The sequence below is a fragment of the Corvus brachyrhynchos genome, unplaced genomic scaffold (assembly GCF_000691975.1).
Source record: "Corvus brachyrhynchos isolate BGI_N302 unplaced genomic scaffold, ASM69197v1 scaffold80, whole genome shotgun sequence".
Lineage (NCBI taxonomy): Eukaryota > Metazoa > Chordata > Aves > Passeriformes > Corvidae > Corvus > Corvus brachyrhynchos.
This window is the reverse complement of record NW_008236769.1, coordinates 4,279,017-4,293,844: the sequence shown is the minus strand read 5'-3', so window position 1 is coordinate 4,293,844 and position 14,828 is coordinate 4,279,017. Positions and strand designations below refer to the sequence as shown.

The window sequence follows — 14,828 nt, the reverse complement described above, 5'->3', positions numbered from 1 at the left end:
GGGAGCCGGGGCGGGGGGGTCGCGTGTCCCTTCCTGCGCTCGGGCCCGCGGCTCTCGGCTGAGCCCCGCGTGTGCCCCCCGGAGCTGAGTCAGGAGTGATGCGGCTCCCTCTGCTTCTCTTGGGTGTGCCAGACTGCAGCTCTGCACTGGTGGGGATAAGCTCTTTTGTATTTAAAATTACTGATTGAAAGAAATTTTGTCTTCATGTGCTCGGCAAAATTGTTGTAAGTTTAGTTACGTTGTATCTGAATTCTTTTTCACACTTTAAAGTAGTTGTAGTAGTTGATCCTGGTTTACTGAAGAGTTATTCTGTTCATTACGTTAGATAAATTCAAAAACTGAGATAAATAAATACAGAGGTAGCAATAGTTTGAACAGTGTGCTCGCTGCCTCTCTGATGGGTCTCTAAATTTCATGTTGCTTACATTAACGCATGTCCTTTTCTAGGGTCTTGTTCTGGGAGTCTACTCTAGTGAAAAGGATGATGGTGCTGCCCAATTCACTAGTGCAGGAGATGCTTTTGATAGGCTTCTGTCCGGAAAGCTGAGAGCACTTCTGTCCCTGTAAGTGTGTGATAAGCTTCTGAAATGGATTAAAGTATCGACAAATACCAGTAGGAATGGTCTTTTTTTTTTTTTCATTATTAGTGTCTGTGTCCATATCACTGTCAGGCTGGTATTTGCTTCTAGAGTTTGAAGGGGACCTCCCATGATAAAACCAAGCACTGAGCAAACATGCAAAATGTTCATGGGACCCGTCCTCTGCTGTGAATCAGCACAGAGCCAAGCATCCCGTTACATTTGTGTGGCGCACTGCGTGGTCATGGAGTGAGTGTAGTACTGTAAGATTTATCACAGTAAGGACCTCTGTATTGAAAGAATGCTTTTGTGTCCTAGATGTGGGCCACCTTTGAAGAAAGGCAAAACACGCATATTTCATGGTTTGCATCAGGTATGAACTTTGCGTTTTTGTATGCTAATTGATTGATGTATGAAGTTTGCCTTTACATCTAATTTTAAGCTGAGTTCACTGCTGTGCTTGTATAAATGGCCTACTCTTCTTCTCTCCTTTTGACCCTCTCAACTCCTGTTCTGCACTGCCTGTATTTGCACAGCCTTTTGCACAGTCCTGTACTCCCTCCAGTGTGCTGCAAGTGGAGAGAATGTAAACAAGTCTGCTCCAAAGGTGCTGTACTCTGAATAGCTGTTTCCTGAATAAGCTAAAGCATGGCAGTTTTGGATCTGACATCTGTGCCTCCTGTGTCCAGGGGGGGTGAGTGTGTGAGGAGTTACTGATAGGTACAAAGACCTTCCAGACCTGACAGTTCTAACACAAAGTAGTCCCATCATATGCTTTTGTCAGAGGTTTTAAGTCAGGTGCTTGAAACCTCTGAAAGTAAGACATGGGACTGTTTTTCAAGCAGGACTTTTGTCTGCACAGACATGATAGATCACAAGGTATGAGGTGAGGATTCATCTGCTCAAAATCAGGCTTTTGGTGCCATTTGAGAAGCCGGGATACCTCTAATGCATATATGTGAAGCTGACCAGTATGGTATGATTTGTGCCTTTTTGGAGTAGTAGCTAAGGCCTAGGCAGGCATGTGATGTGACACTAAGTGTCCCTGTCTAAGTAACTGAATCTCACGCTAGGGCTATTTAAGTAATCTGAAATAAAGCCATTTGTGGTGAGTATTGCCTGCCATGTATAAATTCCTGTGCAGACATCCCATGCAGGTGACACTGGACTTGGTAAAAAGGCTCTCAGAAATTTCATGGAAGTTGAGTGCACTGAAAGTCCCATTATCCCAGTTCTGCATGTAGAATGGGCTCTGAAGTGAGTAGCAAATGTCTGCAAAGGAAGACAGGAGAATGTTAACTGGTATCACTGGTTTTCTGGATAGCTAACACAAGTTTCAGCATTCTTTTGACTAAAAGACTTTACTACAGTGTAGCAGTTTGAAAGCTAATTGTTAGAAGTTGACAGAGATGGAAGGGGAAAGCCTAAAATAATCTTAATTTTTCTAAGAGCTATAGGAGCATACACATATATATATATGTTCACACATATATATATGTATATAGCTTTGAGTTTTATACAAATTTGACTTTGCTCTTAAAAGGCTCCTTTAATCCTCATTGCTTCTTTTTTCCTTCCACTTGCTTGCAGTTTATAAGGCAAGCATTTAGTCTGCCATGCTACATTGTTTTCCTGAGTTCCGGAGAGGTGTACCTCTGTGCAGCTTTCGTTTGCTACCTGGCAAATTGTGCCAGCAGACCCCCCTGAGATGAGCTAAGACCCTGAGTTTTTGAAGTTGTTTTATTTCCTTGAACATACTACTGTGCCAAAAAAGGTTACAATTCTCCAGATCAGTTCTGTCCTTTCTTACAGCTTGAAAGCTGGATCTGCTTTCCAAGGACTCTTAGGCTTGCCATTAGGAGTATCAAATTTACCATGTGTTGAGCACAAAGCCCTGTCTGGTCTGTGCAATGCACATGATTATTAACTGGACAACAGAATAACTGACTGCAAGCCTGTGGCAAATGATTGGGAGCACAGGACAGCAGCACCATACTGGCACTCTTAATGAAAAGTGCCTGATATAGAAGAAGTACTGCATGTATTTTAATGATGTGCTTAGTTTGATTTGGAAAGTAAAGTCTTTATAACAGCTCTGCTGTGGCTGTAACAATGAAGAAATTAATCCATTTGTGTTTTGACTTCATCTAGGACTTTCCAAGTGTAGTGGTAGTTGGCTTGGGTAAGAAGAATGCTGGAATAAATGAACAAGAAAACTGGAATGAAGGCAAAGAAAATGTTCGTACAGCTGTTGCAGGTTAACCATTTTAAAAATTTTTTAAACATTTTGTCTATAAAGCAATTGCAGTTCTGCAGCATGTTCCATTTTTGAAGACCAAGTCTAGATATGCCTTTGTTTTGAAATGCACAACTTACTGCATGGTTTGGTAAATGCATTTACTTGTCACTGATATTCATGTAAATTTTTCCTTAGTGAGGAGTTATCAAGAGTGTAAATCAAATCTGAAGACAGGAAACTGCAGTTATTTATATCAAATAACTTTCCTAAACAGTGTGATATTGAAAAGGCACTTGTCTAATTAGTATTTTGAAGCCTGGGAGCATCAGCAATTCACTTTATGGTCACTCTGTGCTTAAGTATGCACATATATTTACTTCTGCCACTTCATAACTGAGATATTTGCATTATAAACTGACATCTTTCACAACATCAGTACTATGATTCAGCATGTTCTCTGTAGACAAAGGAGGGCTTATCTTAATCAAGGATGACTGCTGGATCTAAGTGTGTAAAATAAGAATTAAAAGAGTTCTCACTGAAGACTTTATAATCTGTGATTGGATGACAACTGTATGTCCAAAGTGCTAGCCTGTAGGTGCCATTAACATTGTTAATTAATATTAACACTGTAGCTGACATAAAACACTGTTAAATTACTTGGGAACAAAATAGAATTTATGGAATACATTGTTTTATAAAAGGGTGTATAAACTCATCTGGAAGAAAAGAGCAGTCATATTCTTGGCAAAAATCTAAATTATGACAAATTTCTAATACCTGTAGATAGTCATAATTCATAGCACTCCAGAGTAATAGAGCCTTGCTTTGCTCTAGAATGAGCTTAAAGGAGTCAGAACAACTTTGATTTTTCCTTTTTTTTTCTTGTGAAACACTTTTATTCGTGTGAAACACTTTAATTATTATAATTTATCAAGTGGTATTTTTAGTAAAAGTTTGTCAGTGTATGGTTATTAGCATTTTTAATTATTCTACTGCATGATCTCTTTAACTGACTTACTTATAAACTCAGATATCTTCAGTTAAAATTATCTTTGCCTTGAAATGGCCCACTGATCACCTCAGACACCTGTTTTGCTGTTCTGTGCAATAGTTGCCCTTCAATTCTGTGCGTATTTTTCAGTTGGCTGCAGGCAGATCCAGGACCTGGAGATTCCTTGTGTGGAAGTAGATCCCTGCGGAGATGCGCAAGCAGCTGCAGAAGGTGCTGTCCTTGGATTGCATGAATATAATGAGCTGAAGCAAAAAAAGAAGCCTGTAGTTACTCCTCAGCTACATGGAAGGTGATGGCAAAGGAAAGCTTGCCTATTCATTTGTCTGTTTGCTTGCTTATTTATAAAACTGTGTGCGTGGCATGCTTGTGCATGAGAAAAACAAAACTGAAAGAGTAGGGCTAGCAACAGTACTCTTGCTAACTCCTACTCATTTGAATTTCCTGAAGAATTTTACATCTCAAGTATATTTATAGTGTTTGTTCTGTGTTTTGATGCCATGTTCAGAGGTTAAGGGTAAATAAATGCTGCTTCATAGAAAAGAAGGGCCAGAATAAAAGTAGAAGTAAAAAAATACCTGAAGAGTAGTTGTCATATACAACAATTTGGTACTGTGTGCCAAAATTCTGGAGAAGAGGTGTTTCAAACTCCATAAATGGATAAATCCTTTGGAGAATCAGGAAATACTAACTGACACCAGACCAATGCATTATGGATATATTTTACATAGTTCATTTGTTATATTTTCATTCACAGAGTATAATGCGAGAAGCTGGGGTTCTTCTGGTCTCTAAATAGACATCACTTACTGGAGACCAGAAAGTAGAACCAGAGCTTTTGGTTTCAGAACAATTACCAGAGTGGACTTTGGATATTTTGTATAGAATATTCTGTCATGCATAGGGGAGGTATTTCCTGTATGTACTTTAAACAGGAACAAATCCTTCCTTTCAAAGAAGTTAATGAAATAAAATAAAACCCTCTTGATTAAGCATGTCTAGATAAGCTATATGTAAAATAAACACTCTTCCCATTTTGTAGCACAGCAGATAGTCTGGGGGCTGATTAAATTCATATTAAATAAACATTTCCTGAAAACATAGATGGTCCTGTGACCACTTACAACACTGGAAGTAATTTTATTATACAGTAATTTAGGTTGGAAAAGACTTCTGGAGGTCATTCAGTCCAGCTCCAGCTTGGATTAGGGATAACCTGGACATTACATACAACATTAAAGTTTGGTCAGGTTGATCAGCCCTTTGTTTAGTCCATATTTGAATATCTCCTGAGCTGAAAATTCCACGTCCTCACTGGGCCATCTGTTCTAGTGCTTAACTTGCCAGTTTCAGTGTCAGCTGACATTTGGCTTCTTAATTACATCCCTCCATATCCAGGCAATATTTCTGTATTCCTGGATTCCTCTACCATTGTCCTGCTCTTTTTAGAGGCAGAATCCAGTTCAAGGCCCTACTTTGTGATAACTTATAAAGCAAGTAAGTTGTCTCAGTAAAATGAAAGGTTTTGTACTGGTTGTCTGGCAAAGTAACCAGAGAGACCTCCCATTTGCTACACAAGCTCTGTGTATGTTTGTTCTGTCATTTGTTGGTGAAGTGCCTTGAGTGCACTATGAAATGAGATCCAAATTCCACTCTTATCACATAATCGTATTTCGGTAAAGGCAAAAACAGAATTGGAGACTTTTATATGGTAAATAAAAACTTTCAAGGCTGTTAATGTGATTACAAACTTTGGAAAGGGTATTAAACCTTGTGGTTAAGGATTTAAGCCAATCTTTGGTTAGTCATGATTAGGACAAGACCTAAAGAATTGGAGAGATAATTTGACATCTGTCTGCTCTCAGATTTTCCTAGCTTTCTCTGAAGTATTTGGCACTGACTAGAACCAGAGATGAGTTACTAGACTAGATTCCTTGTGGTAAGATAACTGTGATATTCTTAACTGCTCCAAATTAATGATACTGCATTTTAAGAAAGAGAATATGTGAATGCTGACATCTTACTTTTGCAAATGTGTATAATTCTGATCATTGTGTGTTGTTGTTCAGTGCTGAAAGTGAAGCCTGGCAAAAAGGTGTTATCTATGCTGAGGGACAGAACCTCGCTCGGTACCTTATGGAGGCTCCAGCTAATTATATAACTCCCATCAAATTTGCTGAACATATTGAACAGAAGCTCAGAAGTTTCAGCAATGTAAAGGTCCACATAAGGTAAATTCCACAGAAATGATTCTTCTGTAGGGTAGAGGACCATAACAGTAAGATAAGATACCTTCCAGGTTATTCAAATCTCATTTTCCCTTTGCTACTTCAAATGACAAAAGCAGGGAGAGTGTTTGGGGAAAAGGTATGAGGGGTGTCCAGAATGGAGGCTGTTCTCAAGAATTAGAAGATGAGCTGTTAGTTTGCACAGGAAGCAAGATACTGTGATGCAGTAAAATCATTACCTGTCAATTAGTCATGCAGTCAATTACTGCTTAATTAACACGTGCTGTGAAAAGAAGCCTCAGTGAACAGAGGGCTAATATTAATTACCTTTTGTTTTCTTCCCAGGTGGGTTTTTTACATACCTTTCCTTTTTTTGTGTGGATGTGGTAATAAAACATCTTCTATTTATTGCTGTTACTGTTGGGATTTTTAAAATAGCTTTTAAAAATGTGAGATGGAGCCATAAAAGCCGTTGCAAGTGCATTTGCACAGCTGGTGCTTCTTGCCCCTGAATTTCTACTTTCTGCTCATCAGTGGAAACAGGCTAACTGGTTGTGCAAGTGTTGGAGGCTATTTTGTTGGCAAGCAAAAGGCTGAGGGAAATCTTGCTAGCAGAAAGCTAAATGTAACCTGCTGCAATATTGTTACTTCATATGCCTTTAGCATCTATAGCCTCACATGCAAGTGAAAGATAAGTGTTTCTGATGCAGAAACTGTAGACAAGCTGTTGTTTTTGGGGGTTTTTTTTTAAACAAGATAGAACAAAAAGAGCAACTTTGAAGTGGTTTTCTGCCTCACAAAAATGGTAGTAATGGTTGGATTTAAATTACAGTTTCCAAAATAACTAACTAAAATGAATTGGTTTGTGTACAAACCTTCAAGAATCATGATCTCTTAAAAAAAAACCACCTTGGTCAAAGTGTCCAGTTGAAAAAAAAACAAAAAACCCAAACTAATATGTTTTTATTCCAGACCGGAGTCTTGGATAACAACACAAGAGATGGGAGCATTCCTGAGTGTAGCTAAGGGTTCAGCTGAACCTCCCATCTTTCTGGAGATTCACTATTCAGGGGGTGCTGATACAAATGACTCCCCATTGGTATTTGTAGGAAAAGGAGTTACATTTGACAGGTATGTATGCTAATATTTTAACTACTAGAGGGAGAAAATGTTTTTCTGCTATTCATGTTCAACAGGGAGATGCTTTTCCTTTGCTCAGCACATCTTCCAATGCCATTCCACTGAACTTGTGTTACATAGTAGCTTGTGCTGTCTTTCCTGGGGAAGAGACAACATCAGTTGTCCAAAGTAGGAATTAATAAGGTATCATCTTGTAAGGGGAAAAAGGAAATTCAGAGGGAAAGAAAATAAAGAAGGTGCTATTTTTTTTTCTTGTCCTGAGCAAACCTGTGGATGAAGAATTTACATGTTTAGAATTGCAGTATGTCACTGGACATCTAGATGATGCTTAAGGAAATAGAAAATAGTTCATTCTTTGCAGCAATTCCTTATAACTACTTTCCATGTCACATACTATTGAAGAATTTATCAGTCAGTTCCCCATCCATATGTTGATTTTACCAAGTGTACTGTTTTTTTCTTGTTTTGTGCACTGCTGTTATGAAGACCAATTAGTTAGTCCACTGCAGTTTACCTGGACTTTTGTGGTCTCCTAATGATGAAGAAGTAATATTTTATCTGAAATGAAAACCCAGATACTTTGCTTTCAGTACACTTACTAGGGTTGCAGGAGTATTTGGAGCACCAGGTCTAGCATTTACTGATATTTGGTGTTAACACATACTGATGGACAGAACATCATCAGTGTATGTGACATCGAGCTGTTTGTTCCAGCGGTGGCATTTCACTGAAGCCGTCATCGGGTATGGATGCAATGAGAGCAGATATGGGAGGGGCAGCAACTGTCTGTTCAGCCATTGTGACAGCAGCAGCTCTAAATCTACCTCTCAACATAATTGGTAAGTGTGTTTGTGTGGAGAATCCAAAAATCTTAGTTCTACAAAGTTTTGTGAGAGAGAACATTCCTAGTATTAGCAATGGTAAAAGCCATGTAGAAACATCATGGACACTTGCACACCTACTTCTCTCATTCCCTTGCTCAACCTTTCTTCCATTTTTACTTGCATACAAAAACACTGCTATTCTTTACTTGAATAAAATATTGGAACACCAAATTAAGATTTTTAAGGTATGATATTTAGATCTTAAGTGAGAAATGCTTGTCAATAAAGTGAGTGCCAATCCTTCATTACAAGAAGGAGTGTGCATGTCTGTGTAAGCAGACAGTATGAAAAGGAGTTCGCTGAGCTACCTCCATGAGTGCTTGTCACAACTGAACAGGAAGAGGGATCAGCTTTAGTTTCATTAGGTGACTATCTCAGCAGAAAACTAAAACAAGTGAAACCAGTCTGCTGATGCTATTATGTATGTGCAATGTTTTTTTTTCCAGAAAAAAAGCTTATTTTTTTCTGCAGAGATAAAATTAAATGTGCTGATTCAGACGCTGTGGCAAGACCAGCTGGCAATGACATGTAACATGTTCTAGGATAAGTTTTAGTTTGAGAAGCTGAACTTGGGAGTTAACTGGTACTTTAGTCACTTCTATGCTTCAACCAGAAGAGGGCAGCGATGCCCACACGCATCCTCACAGCGTTCCTCACCTTTGTGTGCTATGGGAAGGGCTGGCAGTGGAGCCTGTACATTCACACCACTGAGAAGTGGTGCTTCACTTGTGGACCTTGTGCCAGGTGCAGGTTTTCCCTAGGAGTGGTGGAGTGCCTTTCATTCCATGATCCCAGCTGTAGTTGCAGTTTTGATGCTGAGCCTGTTTTTTTGCTCATTTCTAGTTGCTCTTGGTGTGGCTGGAGATATGTGACAACCCCGGACCCCTCTGGACATTATACAATGAGCAGAGTTCAAATGGCTCAGAGTGTTTATTTGAGAAGTTTTTAATTTCAGAAAGAAAGAAGTTCCATGTGAATAATTATATATGGGAGACATAATATTTATTGCTCCTCTGATATGACTTGTCTGGGAAAAAAGTAGAAGAAAATCTTAGTGATAAAATAGTGTAGGTGAGAGAGCATGGTGGTGCATCATGCACCACCACGAGTTTCCCTGATTGAAAACTGGACCATGTGTCTTTCATTAACCAGGAAAATTTGGATTTTGAGCTTAATTTCAAAACAACACTTCTACTGTTTTCTTAAGGAGGTGTTTGGGGTTTATCTAAGTGGGTTTTTTTCTATAACTTTTCTGAGAAGAAAATTAGTAATTCACTTTTCTTTTTGTCTCTGAGGTTTGGCACCCCTCTGTGAAAATATGCCCAGTGGTAAGGCAAACAAGCCTGGGGATGTAGTTAGAGCCAAGAATGGAAAAACAATACAGGTATGCCTGTGAAACTTGGATTTTGAGTACTTTTAATGAATTGGTGTAATCAACCAAGTTGACTGCAGTCAGAGTACGTTTGAAACAAACCCTTAAAGATAAGCAGTGCAAATGTACTGTTTTTAAAAATGTAAGAAGCATGTTATTAACTAGAAATTACTATCTTAGGATTTTTTTCAGATATAGATTGAAGAGATGAGGCATGTTTTATAAATTGCTAGGAAAAGCTGCAAAGTAAGGTCATTTACTGAGCGTGCTGGAAAAGCTTGTTTGGCACAAGAGGTTGTTAAAATGCTCTTACATACAGGCTCTCAGTCTGAATGAATAACATTAATTGCTTCCAGCAGACCCTTCAGAACAATTCCTTGCTATCTGGAGTAACTCATGAGAGTAAGGCATCCATTTTCTTCTGATAGAACCAACGTCTTTACACTGCCAAAATGCTCAGAACAATCAGAACTCTGAGTCATAGGGGCTGTTTGTTCAAAGGAGCTTGCCAAATCAGTATCCAAGATACATATTTTGTATTTATTACAAATGGTTCCATACTCATCTAATAGAATAAATTGTACTGAAAGTCATTGTGTGGTAGATCACTGATTTAATGCAGAATTAGATGGGTTAATATTTCCTTCTGTCTGAATTTCTGTGATTCTGCCACTTTTGACTTGCTGAGCCTTCCATTTCTTTGACGTTCATCTCTGAAAACTGAGTTCAGTCACCCTCTGCTTTGAAAGGGAAAAAGACTGGCCATGTATTTCCCCACCAAGAAGAAATTTGCAAGAAAGTGCTGGTAGCTCAGAGCGCATGATGCAGCCTATGTGCTCCACTGAGGCACCTCTCCGGGCTCTTCTGAGGAGCCAGCAGTACAGAGACCCAGCATGTGGAGGAGGTTGCAGTGCTGAAAGATGACTTAACCTCAGCTACAGATATGCTTTTACTTTATAAACATTACTGCATATCAATACTATGTTTTCTTCTTTTTTTTTTTTTCAGTGTAGTTTGAGTAAATTTTCATTACCTGAAGTTCCTAGGGCCTCTATCCAACAACTATTTAAGATAATATGTGAGAAATACATCAGTGAAAGAGATGTTTACAGTACTTTATCTGTTTTTTTTACTAATTTTGCCCTTGAAGGTAGATAACACAGATGCAGAAGGAAGACTGCTCTTAGCTGATGCTCTCTGTTACGCCCACAATTTTAATGCAAGGGCCATTGTGAATGCTGCAACATTAACAGGTAAGCAGTGTCCCTTCCCTGCTCATTTTGCAAGTCAGTTTTGTGTTACTTATTAGTTGGGCTGTGGATTAGTTGCACTGTGTATGTAAATCCAACCTTAATTCAGAGGCAACTGGGATGATTTTGCATGTTGCAGGACAACAGCGAGCACAGCTTGTGTGTCTCTGGAGTGGGGAGGGGACACGTAGGACATGCAGAGTACGTGCTCAGCAGTGGAGATGAAGTTGGGCTGGCCCAGCCCAGCTGGAACCAAGAGCAGAAAAACCTACACAGCCTTCAATGTTTCTGCACAGTGTTTCCCTGTGCTTCTTCCATCTCTGAGCTAAACCCTCCCAGCTCCCAGGGCTGTGTGATGCAGAGGTAGTGGCGTGTTCATGGAAGAATTCTGCCCAGTTCATATGGCACAGACCACTCTGGAGCTCAGGTTCCTGAGCAGCTTTGCTGAATGCCTGAGCTCTGATGTAGCCAGTGCCAGTACGTGAGCTAGCTCAGGCTTCCATGATGACAGGAGAGTCGTCATCATCTTCCCCAGAACTGGTATGACTGAAGTACCTCCTATGTTTTGTGCAGTTTGCATACTTCTAGGCGTTTTGAAATGTGTTTTAATTGTTTAATCTCTACAGTTGCATAATAATGAGGTTGTAAATTTAAATTTAAAACCAGCAATTGTGTATGCAGCTCATGAACTCACTAACAAGCTGTCATGGGTGAGGTGACTGTAGCTGAAATAAAAGCAAACACGGAAGAGTAATTCCGACAGGACTCCACTGTGTTGCTTAATGAATATGCTAAGCAAAATAATCATGCTTATAGAGATCTCTGCTATAGATTCACGGCTTTAAATTATGTTCCATCAGTTTTACGTGTTCAAATGCTGTGGAAAATTTCAATAGACAAAAAGGAAACTGATTTTAAGATTGTTGGTTTGTATAAAAGTGTTCCCACCTGGGATCCTTGGGCACTGAGCAGGAAGAAGGAGGGCTCCCATAGAAATTTCTTTGACATATTTCGTTAAACTACTTTTTTATTTTTTTCATCTCACTCAGGATTGAGTGTTGGTATTAGAGAAGCAGTTCTGGGGCATCAAATAGGAAAATATGTATGTAATCTCTAGTATTTTGATAAGGATTATTTTAATAAAGTAAATATTTAATAAAGTAAGTTTACACATGATGTGCTAAAGTCGACTTAAGTGAAATTCACAAAAGAGAAGGTATGAGCTCAAAAATTATTGAGGTCTATAAACTGGAAAAAGCCCACTCACTTGTATTTTCTACATGAAAATAATATCTAGATTTATTTTAGAGGATAGTTATTGTTTAATACATTATCTTAGAAATATTTCTAAGAAACATTAAGCTGAAATCAGAAAATTTAGTTTCATGGGAAACAATATAATTTTATGATTTCTTGTGTCTTTTAGACTATATAAATGTTTTAAAAATTGTTCAGACTTTCAAATATGTGAGTGTACTAAAGTCTTCAGGTTTTGCAGTCTGATTAATTCCTGTTACTGATAATGGGAGTTAAAACGGGGAAGTTCTGTGAGGAGTCAGGATGCAGGGAATAGCTCAGGTTCACCTTTGCCTTTGTCATATAAGCTCGAAGGTGTTTCTTTAGGTGCCATGGATGTTGCATTGGGATCTGCTGCAACTGGAGTGTTCACAAATTCATCTTGGCTTTGGACTCACCTCTATGAGGTAGGCCATCTGCATTATTATTAAATCATAATAGTAATAATTCAGTTATATATCTTATTGAAAAGTTAGTACATTACTGAAAATCTTTATGCAAATTGAAAGATGTTATACATTTTGAAATTTTAGAGGAATGATGTCAATCCTATATTTACTTGAAAACAATGTTGACTATTACTAGCTCTTCAGTGAGATGTAATATCATACACCAAACATCTCAAGGATCTGCATGTTCTGATAACTTACTGCATATGCATAAGCTCTGGACTACTGGCAGTAATTAGTTCACGTTAAAAAGATAATTGATCTTGCTTAAAAACATGGAGACAGAAATTCAGAGAGGACTTGTGAGTGGCTGAAGTGTGATGGATCAAGGAAGCTTCTGAGGGGAAGAATTTCTGTTGTCAGGGAAAAGGAAAAACAGATAAAAAATGTGGTCTTTTGATGTTGCCTTTTGGATAACACCTAAAAGCAGGATTGCCTGGTTTGTTTTGCTAACAGTGTATTCCCAAAAACGTAATATATTGGGCTGAAGATTTTTAGACTGATAAAACCTAAACAAAAAGAAGCATGCATGAAACCAGGGCTTACAAGTGCAGTAAAAAAAAAAAAAAATAATTTTCCCAAATTATGATTGGTTTTTTTTTTCAGGCCAGCATTTTGACAGGGGACAGAGTTTGGAGGATGCCTCTTTTTGAACATTACACAAAACAAGTAACAGACTGTCCTCTTGCAGATATTAGTAACATTGGAAAGTACAGCAGGTAAGATGAACCAATATCTTTCATGTGCCCCTTTCTTTCACCGTATTTGTTTAATATGTGTGCTGTTGGAGTTGCTCTGGAAACAATACATTTTTCCTCTTCCCACAGAGCTGGAGGAGCATGCACAGCTGCTGCATTCCTGAAGGAATTTGTGACTGCCTCTCACTGGGCTCATTTGGATATAGCTGGGGTGATGTCGAATAAAGATGAGGTGCCCTATCTTCGGAAGGGCATGGCAGGGCGACCCACGAGAACGCTTGTAGAGTTTGCAGCTCGATTAAGTCAAGATAGTCACAATGCCAAATAAAAATACGTGTTCGAAAATCATCCACTCTGCCTTAAGGAAAAAAAATCTTAAAAGGTATAATTTGTAAATGAATGCCTCAAGCATATTTCCACTATGACAATTAAAAATGCATTTTATAAATTATTACTTGGGTAAGAATATCCCAACTTTGAGATTTGTCATCCCATATTATGCATCTTAAAATAGAAATTATTCTGTTTGAACTATTAAGGTATTTAATACCAAAACATGATAATGAAAATTATTGAGATGCCTATTTTATATGTAAAGTAGGCATAATTATTGTAAACAATAAATACCTTATTTGGATGTAAGTTTTGATTGAGAGAGAATAACCAATAGATGATAGATGTGCCTCAGTTTTGGGTGAACTGTAGGTGGTGTCAACAGTAACTCTGCAAAGTTGTTCATAAAAACACCATTCTGACATTTTTTCCTTAGACTGCTGTTTGTATGTACTGAGGCAGAAATGGTGCTGCATCATTTTAGGCTGTTGCAATTAGTGTGATCAGCATGGCTTCAGCACAGAATTATGTAGTAAGTTCTGAACATGTCAACAAGAGTGTATCTTGTAACTCTTTCACAGAAAGCTAGTGAATGCAAGTTAGTGTTTGTGGGTTTTTTAGAGGAATCTGCTGCCATCTCACACGGCTTTTGTTGTCCTGATAGTTCCTGTCTTTACTGGTGTGAGGTGGCCACACTCCAAGCAGGGACAGTATTCCCAGAATCATTCAAACGTCAAACAGACCTGACACTTAAAACGTGGGCTGATGTTTTCTTGACAGTTTGGGGGATCCAAGTCTAGAAGATGGGGATTTGTTTCTGTTTAGGGTGGGGTTTGGGGGGTTTTTTGTTAAATGTTGTGGAACAAGGGATAGTGAACCAGTGCTTACCCAGGCTCACATCTGTGAGATGCAGGCAGGGCAAAGGCAGGAGAAGGATGGTCCCTCGGGGAAGAATGGCTTTGCTGTCTCTGCTTGCCTTGTTCCAGCAAGGCCAGTGGTATCCTGGGAAGAGTATGGCCAGCAGATTGAAGGAGGGGATCCTCCCCCCCCTCCTCTGCCCTAGTGAGGCCACTTCTGGAGTGCTCTGTCCAGTTCTGGACTCAGCGCAAAAAAGGAGCTACTGGAGAGGGGCCAGCAGAGGGCTGTGAAGAGGATGGAGGGTCCAGAACATCTCTCTTATGAGGAGAGACTGCAGGAGATGGGCCTGCTTAGTCTGGAGAAGAGAAGACTAAGCAGGGATCTCATCAATATATTAAAGTATCTCTTAGACACGTGCCTAGCGCCAGGGCGAGGAGTGATGGCCATAAGCCAACCCACACGCAGTGGTTGCCCGAGGGTCCGGCCCTCAG

General features: G+C 39.1%; 2 protein-coding genes across 2 annotated transcripts in view; both read left to right on the top strand.

Moving 5' to 3' along the window:
- Nucleotides 1–434: 434 nt before the first annotated feature.
- Nucleotides 435–13,788, top strand: LAP3 (leucine aminopeptidase 3). Its single transcript, XM_017727569.1, has 12 exons — nucleotides 435–563; nucleotides 897–951; nucleotides 2,730–2,835; nucleotides 3,962–4,121; nucleotides 5,899–6,060; nucleotides 7,030–7,188; nucleotides 7,912–8,036; nucleotides 9,377–9,465; nucleotides 10,604–10,706; nucleotides 12,327–12,406; nucleotides 13,055–13,167; nucleotides 13,276–13,788. Exons 5-12 carry the CDS (start codon nucleotides 5,966–5,968, stop codon nucleotides 13,472–13,474), a joined length of 963 nt encoding a protein of 320 aa, XP_017583058.1. The 5' UTR covers nucleotides 435–563; nucleotides 897–951; nucleotides 2,730–2,835; nucleotides 3,962–4,121; nucleotides 5,899–5,965; the 3' UTR covers nucleotides 13,475–13,788.
- Nucleotides 13,789–13,987: 199 nt separating this feature from the next.
- MED28 (mediator complex subunit 28) overlaps nucleotides 13,988–14,828 on the top strand; it is a 2,861-nt gene continuing 2,020 nt past the window's right edge. Inside the window, exon 1 of the mRNA XM_008645133.2 lies at nucleotides 13,988–14,011. Coding sequence (XP_008643355.1) covers nucleotides 13,988–14,011 — 24 coding nt within the window. The remainder of the gene's footprint in view (nucleotides 14,012–14,828) is intronic.

Excerpts from the sequence above, each read along its gene's own strand:
- LAP3 (XM_017727569.1), top strand. The coding sequence starts at position 5,966 with ATGGAGGCTCCAGCTAATTATATAACTCCCATCAAATTTGCTGAACAT. Across the intron at positions 8,037-9,376 it reads TCTACCTCTCAACATAATTG|GTTTGGCACCCCTCTGTGAA; the intron begins GTAAGTGTGTTT and ends TTTGTCTCTGAG. Across the intron at positions 12,407-13,054 it reads TTTGGACTCACCTCTATGAG|GCCAGCATTTTGACAGGGGA; the intron begins GTAGGCCATCTG and ends TTTTTTTTTCAG.